The sequence below is a fragment of the Balaenoptera ricei genome, chromosome 13, assembly GCF_028023285.1.
Source record: "Balaenoptera ricei isolate mBalRic1 chromosome 13, mBalRic1.hap2, whole genome shotgun sequence".
Lineage (NCBI taxonomy): Eukaryota > Metazoa > Chordata > Mammalia > Artiodactyla > Balaenopteridae > Balaenoptera > Balaenoptera ricei.
In genome coordinates this window covers 50,699,944-50,713,971 of record NC_082651.1, presented here as the reverse complement: position 1 = coordinate 50,713,971, position 14,028 = coordinate 50,699,944, and the positions used below count along the sequence as shown (strand labels likewise).

At 35.1% G+C, this 14,028-nt stretch overlaps 1 protein-coding gene across 7 annotated transcripts in view; it reads right to left on the bottom strand.

Annotated features, from left to right (window-relative positions):
- USP34 (ubiquitin specific peptidase 34) overlaps nt 1-14,028 on the bottom strand; it is a 236,701-nt gene that overhangs the window by 84,043 nt on the left and 138,630 nt on the right. For all 7 annotated transcript variants that reach the window (XM_059943258.1, XM_059943263.1, XM_059943264.1 and 4 more), the window contains 5 exons: nt 12,983-13,109; nt 12,739-12,886; nt 4,802-4,902; nt 4,380-4,589; nt 758-883 (listed from right to left, as the gene is read on the bottom strand). In XM_059943258.1, coding sequence (XP_059799241.1) covers nt 758-883; nt 4,380-4,589; nt 4,802-4,902; nt 12,739-12,886; nt 12,983-13,109 — 712 coding nt within the window. The remainder of the gene's footprint in view (nt 1-757; nt 884-4,379; nt 4,590-4,801; nt 4,903-12,738; nt 12,887-12,982; nt 13,110-14,028) is intronic.

Below are 14,028 nucleotides of genomic sequence, written 5' to 3'. Positions count from 1 at the left end.
ATTCACACTTATGTGCATCCTTGACAACGATATTATTATTAGAGCTACAATGAGTCACCAACCACCATTTTCTAGGCCCATCTTCTTCACTTCCAAGTCATTTGAAATACAAGACCCTGAGAGATCACATAACAACGTCCCAAATCATAGATAACCATTAGCATAACATTAGGACGTTGTTTTTCCATTAGTCCTATAGGTGTTCTGTTGGTATCCCCAGTAAGTAACTCCTTATTATATAGCTTTTAAAAATAATCTTTAATTTCAACAGATATCTTTACAAAGATATATAACACTTAATACATGTGAGGTCATGCCTCTGGGAATATTAATATATATTAAATTTCTTTGACTCCTTTTTTCTCTATTTCTACCAGTTGACTTGTATAAGCAGCCAAAACAAGCACTGAAGCAATGTCATTAAATCATAGGGTATTTTCTCTAAACGTTACTTTTTGTTGTCAAAAACAAAGCAATATTCAGAACATTAAGTAATACGAAAAAACACTAATATAAAGGCAAATTCACTGTTTTCTAAAGATAATTTTAGAGAAAATCCTTGCCTTGTATTTAGCCCATATTATTCAATCTCACTAATAATTAAATATATGAACATTAAAATGAACTGGCACTTTTTACCTATTAAATGGGCAAAATTTTACTGAGGTTACCAGTCAACAAGCACTCTCATACACTACCAGTAGGAATGTAAACTGGTACCATCCTCCAGGGAAGTAAAAATATTTTGTGGACTTACCTGTTCATCTGAGATATTCTGGAATGCCATCAACATGTTAGGACATGTAGGAAGAAGCATCAGTAGCTCCCATACACGCCTAGAGAGGTTTTCTGCATGAAGATGAAGTTCTTCACATCTTAAGCTCTATACAAATAAGAGCAACTGCTTATCAAGACAGAACAGTTTTTTGCAACATCTAAACTTAAGTTTGATCTGCATAAAATCACTAATTATCATATTTGATAATATTTTTAAATCTTACTTTAAAAGTGAGAATAAAGCATTTGTTACACAGTAAATAAATTTATTCAATAAATTTAGTTATGTCAAAGTAGTGGTTTTTCAACTTGTTACTGAACACTTTTCTGGGAAAAAGTGATCTGCAAGTCTGGCCACTTTCCTCAGAAAAACTTTTCAAACACAAGTGAAAATGTCTGTTTTATAAAGCCATCCAAGTAAATTTCAATAAGACTATCATCTATTTCTTCCCTGCAGGTCACTATTCTAAGAATGACAAAGACCTGGTAAATTAAATCCCTGACCTTACATTTGGGAAAAGAGTACACCTGTTTCTCTTATTTCGCTAATCCATGCCTTCCTTATATTCCAGTCTCAGACAAGCAGAGATTAAGAGAAAAGCAAACAAACAATTTTAAAGAACCTACTTTTTTCCATTATCGTTTGTTAAATTTGAACTCTCTAAGTTACTGAGATAACAGTAAGCTAAAGAATATTACAGAAGGTATGTAAGAAATAGGCAAATTTCTTTTTTTTTTTTTTTAATTAAAGCACAACCCCAAGAGGTAAACAAGCAGCAAAAGCTAAAGCAGCAAAAGTTTTGGAATTTTCCAGACTATGAATTTGTATAGTATTATTCTACTACTAGCTGCTGTCATAATGATTCTGAGGTATTATACAGTATAAGAGGTGCCAAAGGAATCTTCTTATACATCTACAAAAAGTAATTTCGTTCTTTCTGTATAATGGTATAAAGCTAATATACTCTGAAGGCAAGAGAATTTTAGAGACAAGCGTTTCAAAGTAAACTTTGCTTTTCACAGCCTGATGAAGAAAGAGAAGCAACCCAAGTAACACTTTTAGTTTATTTGGGGAAAAGGCACTGAGAGCTCTTCAGTAAAATAAAATTCATTCCTTTGTAAACATCCAGTTTAAAAAAGAGAAGGTGGGGAGAGAGGGAGGAAAGGAGGAAGGGACTGAACTCTGTGCAAAAAATTATTTGAAGGAAAAGAAAATCTCCCAGGTGTACAAGACTATGTTCTACATTATGACTGAAAGGCCCTACAATATGGGTCATACACAGTGAAGATCCTTTTATTCTTCTGGTAATCCTCTTCAAGACTGAACCAGTCTTGTACAACAAAGAAACCCCACACCACCAATGGCATACTTGTCACCAAGTTCAATAATATAACTGCCTAAAAATAAATGCTTTCTCTCTGGTTTAGGCCTCACATGGACAATTACAATGACCTATTAACTGGCTCTTGTACCTCTGGTCTTTGTTTTCTCTAATATCCTCCACACTAACACCAAAACTTTGTTTCTGAAAGTCCAAAAAAGATCTCATTTTGTTGTTTTAAAATCTTCCATGATAACAGCCATCTATTTTACTAAGAATAAAAACCTCTTAAGGTCCTTTGTGGTACAGGTTACAATCTCCCTTTCTGTCCTTATATTTGAATTACATCATACTCACACTCCCAATTTTTCAATCATGCCATTCACTTTTCTGTGACTCTGTAATGCTTCTCTTCCTTCTTTATCAGCAGTTGGACTCAATTTAAACAACTCCTCTTTTGCAGAAATCTTCCCCAAATTTTTGTTTCCTGCTTATGTTCCCATAACACACTGTGTAGAACACTAGCACCCTCTTGGAAAACTGGGAAATTCTTATAATTATCTTTCTCTCTTTTAAACTGGCAATACACTGCTGACATGAAGTAAAAGGTTATTAAGTATTTATGGCATAAAATTTAACAGGTGAGGAAATGAAGGTTTATGGACATCTATTATTGATTATTCTGCTTGAACAAAAAGAGGATTTCTCAGGAATTTAAGACTGTGCCACCACAAAAGAAACCAGGTTATGGGGAACAGATGACTCAATCTGGTCATTCATGACCAAACACATTCTGGAAACATAGAAAGCAGCCACTTAAACATTGTTGGGAAAGAAAGAACAGTTAGCCTAACATAAGGAAAGTCATAAAAGCACCACTATTTTATTTGCCACTCAGTCTCAAAATAATGATTCTTCCAAGAAAGATGGTGCCCTGAAATAGAATGGCGGCAGTGGAAATAAATTAAGTGGACAACAGGTCAAAACAACATTACGTGTGGTAGATTGGATTAGGAGTAGGGATAGACTCAGGTTCAGGAAGAAGAAAAACAGAGATGGCATCCAGGTTTCTGGCTTGAGCAACTGGGTGGATTCCATTTGAATGAAGAAGAATGGATGCCTGTGGGACATCAAGTGGAAGCATCAAGTAAACAACTGGATATATGAGTTTGGAACTCAGAGAAGAGGTTTGGTCTGCAGAACTAAGTTTGTGAGTTACCACTAAAAAGATGTTATTTAAAGTCAATTCTTCCTTGGACTAGTACAGTAGGTTCCTTACTGCTTTTCCTATTCTTGCCAAACAAACCTATTACCTTTAAATCAAAAATCAAAACATATGTCTCTCTCTCTCTGCTTAAAATACTTCAATGCTGTCCACTTTACTTTGAGTGAACTGGAAATAGCTTGCCATGGCCAGTTTGACTCTGTTTATCTTTTCATTTCATTCCCCTCATTTTACTCTCCCACTATCTTCCACACTCTACTTACCAGCTCCCAAACAATTCCCAGACCTGCCTAACTTCTTCTTGTATCAAGGGCTTCAGGAATCAGTTTACTCTATCCAGATCATTCCTCATCCACTTCATTTAGTAGGCTCCTTTTCATCCTGCAAGCTCAGATTTATATGGTCTCCCTCAGAGAAACCGTCCTTGACCAAATAAAATATAAACAGTCTGTCTATCACCAGTCCTTAATAATGGCAAGTCGGGGGTGGGGATGGTGGTGTGCTGAATTGGGCGATTGGGACTGACATGTATACACTGATGTGTATAGAATTGATGCCTAATAAGAACCTGCAGTATAAAAAAACAAACAAAACAACTAATACTAAACTTTCATTGGGTTATTTGTATGGAAATATGTTAATATAAATGTTTCAGACATTACATGAAATTTCTAAAAATCTTATATTTGTATTTGTATGGAAATATGTATGGAAATATGTTAATATAAATGTTTCAGACATTACATGAAAAAAAAAAAAAATAATGGCAAGTTGTAGCAACTATCTTTACCTGAACTATTTATCTGTTAGTTTACTTGAAACTATCTGTTAGGCATGTCAATTATCTGTCTTCCCCACTGGATTCAATGAAGGCTGAAACTGTGTCTACTTTGATCCTTGTAAACAGCACGCCTGGGATATTAGGCACTTAAATAGTTAATGAATTAATAAATGGATTCCTTGGTTTTATTGCTTTTAAGAGATTACTGAGAAAATTTTTTCCATTCAACAGAAAGACAAAACAAGATTTTGTGAAAATGAAATGATATAGTCACCTCACTATCTTCAATTGCCATTCTTCCTGAGGGTGGTTTAAATGATGCGAGCATCTCTAATAAATCAAAAAGAGTAGTTAAATGAGGTTCTTGTAAAAGCAAAAGCATCGGAATGTTGTCCTTCTGAGGGGGTGGTAGGCAAGATGCTGGCAGCTGAACACCTTCCCCTTTCCGTTCTCTCCTTGGTGCACCCAAAGATACAAATACCATCTATCAAAACAGGAGAAACGGGGAAAAAAATCAACACATAATTAGACATATCAAGTTTTTGGTTTAATAAATCTGTGAAGTAGAAAATAACTTCCCTTACAATTTTAATATAACAAAAGCAGTAAGAACTGTTTTTGAACTGTATCTTCAACTAAACAACTATTGACTGTAAGTCAACAGATGATTAAAACTCAAACCACATTTACGCGTACCTGCATATCCTTAAAACCAAGCTCATGAAGTGCTTTCTCATCATAATCTGTTGTTAATTCATGTCCAGATGAAATCATCCTGACTGGTCCCATAAGGCCTCCTTAAAAACAGAAAACATAAGTGAACTTTCTTATAAGAGTTAACTTACTTGCCAACATGAATACACAGTTATAGCAATTAATTCCACTGAACATTAAGCTTAAACAGAATTCTTGAGCACAGTGGAAACAGGGCCAAGCATACTTCTTATATTATTTTCTGTTGTCTGATGTTAGCCTTAGGCAGTAAAAATTACAAGAAAATCCTCCTTTAGCACCACTCTAATAAGATCAATTCCTGCTTGCTTAATAATATGAAAATTTTTACAAGTAAAGAACACTACAGTGCTTTCTGGGAACCTACAGCATTTCCCCTTAGCAATACATGCAGGAGAAACAGATTCATTAATGCCTTAGTTCACAAGTAACCAGCATGTATTTATAATGATCGAGTTTTCTCTTCCCTGTTACTACCTATCAGCACAAAATAGATTATAGAGCAGAAAAAAAGTTCTGACAAGAAGAGAAAAAAGATGAGCTACAACATTCTAGATTACAGTAAACTCAACGAACTCAATAGACTGAGGCAATTCATTTCTAGAATGCATAAGTCCTCTTTGCTTCAACTTCATTTCCCACCATCGTCCCTACCAAAATATGCTTTAGCCACCCAAGCATGTTCTTTCTTGAAAGCATCAAGCATGTTCCCATCTCAAAGGTTTAAGATGCTCCTCCCCAGGAATGCATATGGATCATTCCCACAGTTCAAGTCTTTCATCAAATGTGAGCTCTAAAAGGCCTTCCTCCTAACTACTCAATCTAAAAAGCCTCATCTCACTATTAATCCCTTACTCTGCTTTATCTTTCTGTAAAGCACTTATTAGCATCTGATATTATATTTAAGTATCTGTCTCTCCCCCACTAAAAAAAACCAACCCAGTTCCACAAAGGCACACATGTATTCCCAGCATTAGAACAGCAGGCATTCAAATTAATTATTGTTTAATCCATGAAAAAAAAAATTTTTTTAAAGAAAATGCTTGATAGAGGAAGAAAGTTAAGCAAAATGATGAAATATCTGATGAATAATTAAACTCAAATATTGTTAAATTTTATTAACTTAATGTAGGAAAATTCCAGTGGATAGGCACTATCCAACTATTTTCAGGAATGAGTGAAGCACGATTACTGCTTTCCACAACGACACATAACGTTTTAAAATTACCTTTTCCCTCCACTCAAGTAAGAAAATTCTACCTGAAAATATTTCAAACACAGGGAAGGAAAATGGGTTCCTCCAGTAAGATTCATTTCAGTATTTTTCCTTAAACGTAACTGTTGTGTATGGGACTTCCCTGGTGGTCCAGTGGGCAAGACTCCATGCTCCCAATGCAGGGGGCCCGGTTTGATCCCTGGTTGGGGAACTACAACCCGCATGCATACCGCAACTAAGAGTCTTCATGCCACAACTAAGAGTCTGCATGCCGCAACTAAGACCCGGCTCAGCATGCATAAATAAATAAAATTATATATTAAAAAAAAGTATAATAGTTGTGTAGCAAAATTGCTAATTGTTGTGTAGCTAAACCTATGTTTTTTTCCCTTCTTGTTATTTCTAAGCCTAGAAACCTTGGCCCTCCCAAAAGTTTGATAAATTTTCAATCCTATATCTTCTGAATTTTCCTAGAGTTTATTGTGTGTATGCATGCGCATGTGTGTATAAAGAATACTTTAAATTCATCCTGAACATTAGAGAGAAACAGGGTTTTTCTTTCTGCCCCTAAACCGAACATCTCATAAGACTATTTCTCTGCTATCTATTGTGATTTAATTAACACTCTTTATGAGATAATATTGTAGTTTTTAAATGTATAATAGCTAGTATTGAAATTCATCTATTATCCTTTCAGGTTTTCCTCTCAGGATTTCTGATATTGTTTAGTTTATTCACACAGTTTATTATTCAGAGTAGTTTCACCCAATTCAAAGTAAAAATTCATTCAGATTTAGGTAAAATATATTAAGAAAGAAATTAACTTGGCATCTCTACAATATTTTATATAGAGATGCTAGGTATAATCACTTATTCAAGTGTTGATTTATTTACATATCTCAAAAAAGTTTTATTCTCATATATTCCACAAACACATCACATTAAGAGTACCCTAACTAGGGACTTCCCTGGTGGTCCAGTGGTTAGGTTCCACCACTTTCACTGACATTGCCCTGTGTTCAATCCCTGGTCAGGAACTAAGATCCCACAAGCCACTTGCGGCAAAACAAACAAAAAAGTATCCTATGGTTTTTAAATTGCTACAAAACACTTGATTTCTTTAGTTTCCTATTCATCATTATATTACCCTCAAATTATCACTGAGTTACCTCTTCTGATAGTAATGTTTTATCCAAATCATTTAAAATTAGTGCTTAAGAAAAACATGGGCTACTAGATGAACAGAAACTCTATATTAAACTTTTAATACTTCAGTAGATTTTTATTAATAAAATTTCTATGTTATTGAGATAATCTAATACAATCTATGACTGTTGATCTTTTTACAACAGTGAGATAAAATATGCTTAGTCGTGATGTATTGCTAAGATAATATGGAGTTGATTGGCTTCCCAGTTTGTTAGAGACCCTAAGCATGTACAACTTTGTTATAAAATAGAACTAAGATGGCTAGCAGTTTATCTAGGATTTTGGACTCTATTTGATATGTGAATTAGGCCTACACATTGTGTACATAACATATCAACTTTCAATTATTACGGCTGAATTGGTTTTTACAGTTAACTGAGCAGCTTTCTATCTTCTACTACTTTTGAGAGGATCTTTTTTAACCTAAGAATTGCTTATTCCTTAACGGTTCTCGAAAAAGTTGCTATCTTTAAAAAATTTAATATCTTTTTTGTTTTTAAATTAATTTATTTTTTGGCTGCGATGGGTCTTCATTGCTGTGTGCGGGCTTTCTCTAGTTGTGGTGAGAAGGGGCTATTCTTCGTTGCGGTGCATGGGCTTCTCACTGCAGTGGCTTCTCTTGCTGCGGAGCATGGGCTCTAGGGTGCACGGGCTTCAGCAGCTGTGGCACGTGGGCTCAGTAGTTGTGGCTCCCGGGTTCTACAGAGCAGGCTCAGTAGTTGTGGCACACGGGCTTAGCTGCTCCGTGGCATGTGGGATCTCCCCGGACCAAGGCTCGAATCCATGTCCCCTGCACTGGCAGGCAGATTCTTAACCACTGTGCCACCAAGGAAGTCCCCCAAAATTTAATATCTTAATGCAATGAATGTTTCAAAACAAGAAAAGGAAAAAGAAATCTTAAAACTTCTTAAGCTATGATGATATATTAAACAACACATATCTAATTTTTATCCTCTGAAGCTGCAATAAAGTAAATTTTAAAAATTTTACAAACATCTGACAGGGAAAAAAAGGGAATAGATAATAGCAAACAAGTTTGCAAGCTGGAAATCAAATGCACTTACAGTAACCATCAAGACCTCAAAAAGATAAATCTTAAACCAGACACAAATTTATAATCCATAATCTGACTTATACTGATTTGGCAGAGGAACAAGATCAACACCTGACAAAGGAGGGAAAGAGAAGAGGGATCGAAGGGGTAGAAAGAGAAGGAAAAGAAAAAGAGAGAAGAAGAAGAGAAAAAGAAAAGGAATAAAGGAAAAGAACAGCACCTCAGTGATTTATGAGACACTAACAAACAGACTAAGATACATTTAATTAGAAGCCCAGAAATTAGGGCGAGGGGTAAGGAAAAAGAAAAAAAATATTTGAAAAAATATATAATTGCTAAACCTTTTTCAAATTTGATAAATGTTACAAATGCACAACAGACCCAAGAAGCTGAACTAAACCCAAGCTGCATAACACAAAAACACAAGGCACATTAAAAATCAAACTGCTGAAAATCAATGTTAAAGAAAAATCTTTAAAATGAAGCACAGTTAAAAAGACACATTGTATACAAAGGATGAAAGATAAGAAAAACCACAGACTTTTGGTCAGAAACTTTGCAAGCCAAATGATAATGGGAAATTTTTTTATTAAGTCCTGAAAGAAAAAAATTTCTTTACCTAGAGTTCTATATCCAGTGAAAATTTCTTTCAAAATTGAAGGCAAAACAAACTTTTTATTCAAACAAAAAAAAAAACTTGAGATAATTCATCACCAGATCTGCAATGTAAACATTTTTAAGGGAAATTCATTAGAAAGAGGAAGAAAAAAGAAAGCAAATGGAAATTTTTCAATCTATACATAGGAATAAAGAATGCCAGAGTGGTAAATATAAGGTTAAAGACGAGATGAGATTAACAGAAAATAATTAGGTAATTAGCTAAACATTCTAATTGAAATGCGGGCACCATCAGTCTGGATTTTTAAAGATTCAACAATTAAGGAAAGAAAAACCCCAATATTCTCAAAAAGATATTTCAACTAAGATAACAGGAGTACCCTAAGGACACAAAACAGATGTCTGATATTAAAAGCATGACAGCAAAAATGAAAAACTCAAAAGAATTGTAAAATAAAGTTGAGAACATCTCCCAGGAAGTTAACACTCAAAGAAATGAACCATAGGAAAGAAAAGATAAGTAAATTAGGAATAGTCCAAGAGGTGAAACATGTAGATAAAGAATTTAGAGATAAATGATAAAACAGAACACAGGAAGACTAATTCAAGAAAATTTCCCCAAACTTAGATACAACTTGCCAAACTAAAACAGACATCTAAATATTAAAGTACCCATTACAATTGTTGAAAACAGATCCATACTCAGGCCTAGTATTGTAAAATTTCAGAATATTAGGAACAAGAAGATTCATTAAGCTCTAGAAGAGGAAAAAAAAAAAATTGGATGTGTAAAAAAATATCAGAAATCTGAATGGCTTCATAATTCTAAACAGCAATAACAGAACCACAAAACACAATGCAGTAATATCTCTAAAATTCTGAAACAAAATTATTTCCAATCTAGAATTCTATACCCAGCCAAATCACCATTTAAAGTAAGAGAAATGTATTTTTGATCATTCACAGACTCACAAACTTTACCCCATATCAACATTCTCTCAAGAAGCTACTGGACAATTGCGTGTATTCCAGCCAAATAAAAAAGTGAACCGATAAAGAAGGTACGGAATACTGGAAACAGAATAGTCAACATAGGAGAGAGACAAAAACAATTATGAGGATGATAAAGGAGATCCAACTGCTGTGCATCAGATGTGAAGGATAGTCAATAGGATCAGTGTGACCAGAAAAATGTATTACTGAGGGCCACACGACCAAAATCTCTGCTGCCTTCATAATACCTTCTCTAAGGAAAGAATGGCAAGTGAACCTGGCCCAGATTCTTATCTGAACCCGGACTGTCTTTACCAGTCATGTTCACTACCAGAATATGACAGTGAAATTTCTACTCTCACCTTCATGTCCTACTGCTTAAATCAGCAGAAGACATTCATATTACCTTACAGAAGAAATTCTATTTTGATCTATTCCTGAGAGCTAAAGTAGGTCATGAAGAGATTAGAAAAAGAGACTCTGTGACTGTATTTCTGTTGGTATTTCAGCATCTTGTCAACATTACAGCACTAAAATATGTCTTCACTGTGCCAAGACCTAAACTTGAGAATTTTCTCAATGATAACCTCAGATGAGGCTTTACACAAATCTTTAGAGAGGGTGAAAGTACACCCTCTTTAGCTTGTGTTCTTCTGTGACCTAACAAGGCAGTACTCTCTTTTCCTTAATCCATCAAGTTTGTGCATACTTATCTGTTTCACAGAACTAAATACATTGTTTAGGAATATATACACTGGAGGTAAAACTATAAAGAACACCAAAAAAGAGTAACAAATCAAGATAGTGTTATGGGGAAGTGGAAAGGATGATATCACGGAGGGACACACAACTAGCTTCTAATAATGTTCTACTCCTTAATCTGAGTGGTAGGTACATTGGTGGTTTTCATTTTATTATTACTCATTTCATATTCTCTTTATGTACAATATATTTCAATGTTAACAAAAACATACTTTTTGATCTCAAAATTCCATACCTAGGTATTTAGCCAACATGCATTAGATAATGTATGTATTAAGGATACTATCTATAACACTATAATATCAACAGAAAGGAAACAAATGTCCATTAATAGAGAACAGGTAAAATAAATCATGGTACCCACCATACTACAGACAATGCAGATCTTTAAAAGAATGTGGTAACTTTCTATATGTACTAATATGGAATGTTCTCTAAGATAATATGAGCACAACAGACAAGGGGTCAAGAGTATAAATGGAATGCTACCATCTGTGTTTGAAGTATACAGCTGACCCCTGAACAACAAAGGTTTGAACTGCGCAGACCCATTTATAAGCAGATTTTTTTCAATAGTAAATACTACAGTACTACATGATTCTCAGGTGGCTGAGTCTACAGATGCAGAACTATGGATATGGAAGAACTGTGGGTATGAAGGGCCAACTACAAGTTATACATGAACTTCTGACTGTGTGGAGGGTTGGTGTCCCTAACCCCCACATTATTCAAGGGTCAACTGTATATATACAAATATTCTTATATTATAATCTTATTATCTCTTGAAAAATACCTAAGAACATTTGCCTCAGGAAAGGGAAATGGGAGACTCAGGGATAGGGGTAGGAGGGAGACTTTTCAACCTCTATTCCTCTAACCAAGAATACTTATTATTCAAGAACAAAATTTAAGATCTGATATACTGGGACTTCCCTGGTGGTGCAGTGGTTAAGAATCTGCCTGCCAATGCAGGGGACACGGGTTCAAGCCCTGGTCTGGGAAGATCCCACATGTCGTGGAGCAACTAAGCCTGTGCGCCACAACTACTGAGTCTGCGCTCTAGAGCCCGCGAGCCACAACTATTGAAGCCTGCACACCTAGAGCCCGTGCTCTGCAACAAGAGAAGCCACTGCAATGAGAAGCCCGCGCACCACAACGAAGAGAAGACCTCGCTCGCCGCAACTAGAGAAAAGCCCAAGCACAGCAATGAAAACCCAACACAGCCAAAAATAAATAAATTAATTAATTAATTTTAAAAAAGGATCTGATATACTTTAGAAGACACATACATATACTTTCATCTTAAACACGGTGTAGCAATATTGTTGGCTCCTTACTAAAACATGCCAAAGAATTATCACTCTGCACAGAAGCAGGTTAAAAGTCCTAAAAAGAAGCTTTTAAAACTTTAAGACTTTTTTCCCTAAATATATAGTTAGCCTGTTACAATGTCAGCCCTTTAAACTGTAATCAACAGCTTTCCTGGTTGTTCCTCTGTTTAGCTCCTATTTTATGTGCTATGGAAAGACACTACAGATGCACCACTGGTTTAACAGTAAGGGAAGAATCAAATATACCTATCAGGCCCACATGAAAAATTTCTTAATATGATACTTTTTTGGAGGTAAGGGGAGATGCACAGATGGAACTTAATGATGTATTGTTTTCATATGCTTCAAAACAACAAAATATATCAAAATAGAAAAAAAAAATTCATTGGGTAAAATTGGGTACTAGGTAGTGTATGGACACTTAAACTTATTAGTTCCCACACTGCTTATCAAATAATCTCCAAAAGTAGAATTTTTTTTGAGAAAAATGAGGACAAGTGTTTGCAAATAACATCTTTAAAAAAACTTAACTCTTGTCTAAGAATCAATGGCACCATACCAAGGGTATGGGAGGGCATGGCGGGGGGGGGGCGGTGGGGGAGGGGAAGGGGCGCGGGGAGAGTCATGAACATGGTTGGTAGTCTTCAAAGAAGTAAAGGTGTGAAGTCGATATATAATAGAACCTAGAAAATATGAAAATTTGAACTGATGGACTTACCAGGAAATTCTCCCTTTCGGCTGCTTTGACCAAACTCCTGAAGCTGAGCTTGTTGATTTATTTGTTCTTTCTGTAAATTTTCATACCAATGAGTTACTTCAGCCCTAAGATCTGCTACCTGGTCACTAGGATACATTTCAATAGTCATCTGAAATATGAGATGCAACCAATTTAAAAATACAAAAAGAACATATATTTGAACTGGGAAATGTTATCAATTTGGAAACTAGAACTATATAACTACCTTGTCAGGGAGTCCAGCTGGCTGGCATACAACCCTTAACGGCAGGGACTGTTTGTCACTCAGTGCTTTCAAATGACTACTAATACCCGTGCCTTCAATTTGCCACTGTCTGAGATGATATGCAAACCTAAAACACACAAAAACCACACACAGGAAGGATATCATTATAAACCATTTTAATGTTACAGAAGTTTTTACTACTTTACAAAATGAAAGCACCCACAAAAGGGTCCAGTACATTCCAATTTACTCTACAACATTAAGTTTAAGTTTGGATTCATCATATTGAATCAAACTTAAATGTGTAAATATAGCTAAGAGCTCCTTAAAAATTAGTTTCTAACAAAAATTACTGAAAAAAAAAAAACCCATTAGCAACACTTTTTTTTTTTTTTAAAGGTTGGGGGGGACGCAGGGGAGTAGCAGAGGCAGGAGGAATTTAAAGAAACAAACTAATCTGGTAAGTAAATGGCAAGCTGTCATTCTTATTTTCAAAAGAGGAAAAAAGGTATTAGGAAATATTTTTCAAAGACAGAACTGTATTGTAGTAAATATATGTTAACCAGCCTAACAACTTGAGAGCCGATTCCATGACTGCTAAAATCATAAAATGAGTTATAAAGATTAATATTTCAAAGGAAACAGGCATCTAGCATGACACTCACTAAATATTAATTTTCTAACTTATTTTCAGTTGTTGAAGACAGGATCCAGGGTACCTGAATTTAGTTAAGAAAAAATTATCAATGTCTAAAACTAATCAGCAATTCTAGAATAGAAGGAGGGCAAGTAAGGGAATATATGTACTTGATTTCCTAGAAGTGATCCAATGTCCAGCTTCTACGAGCAAAACAGTAATCTTTTGGGGCCTGATTATTTTTTGTTATGAGGGGTCTATCTGGTGCAATGCAGGATGTCTGGCAGTGTCCTCTACCTACTATATGCCAACAGCACCACCTTCTCCCTTAAGCTGTGATAATCAAAAATGTCTTTAGGCATTATCTAATGTACCCTGGGAAACAAAATCGTTTCTGGTTGAGACCACT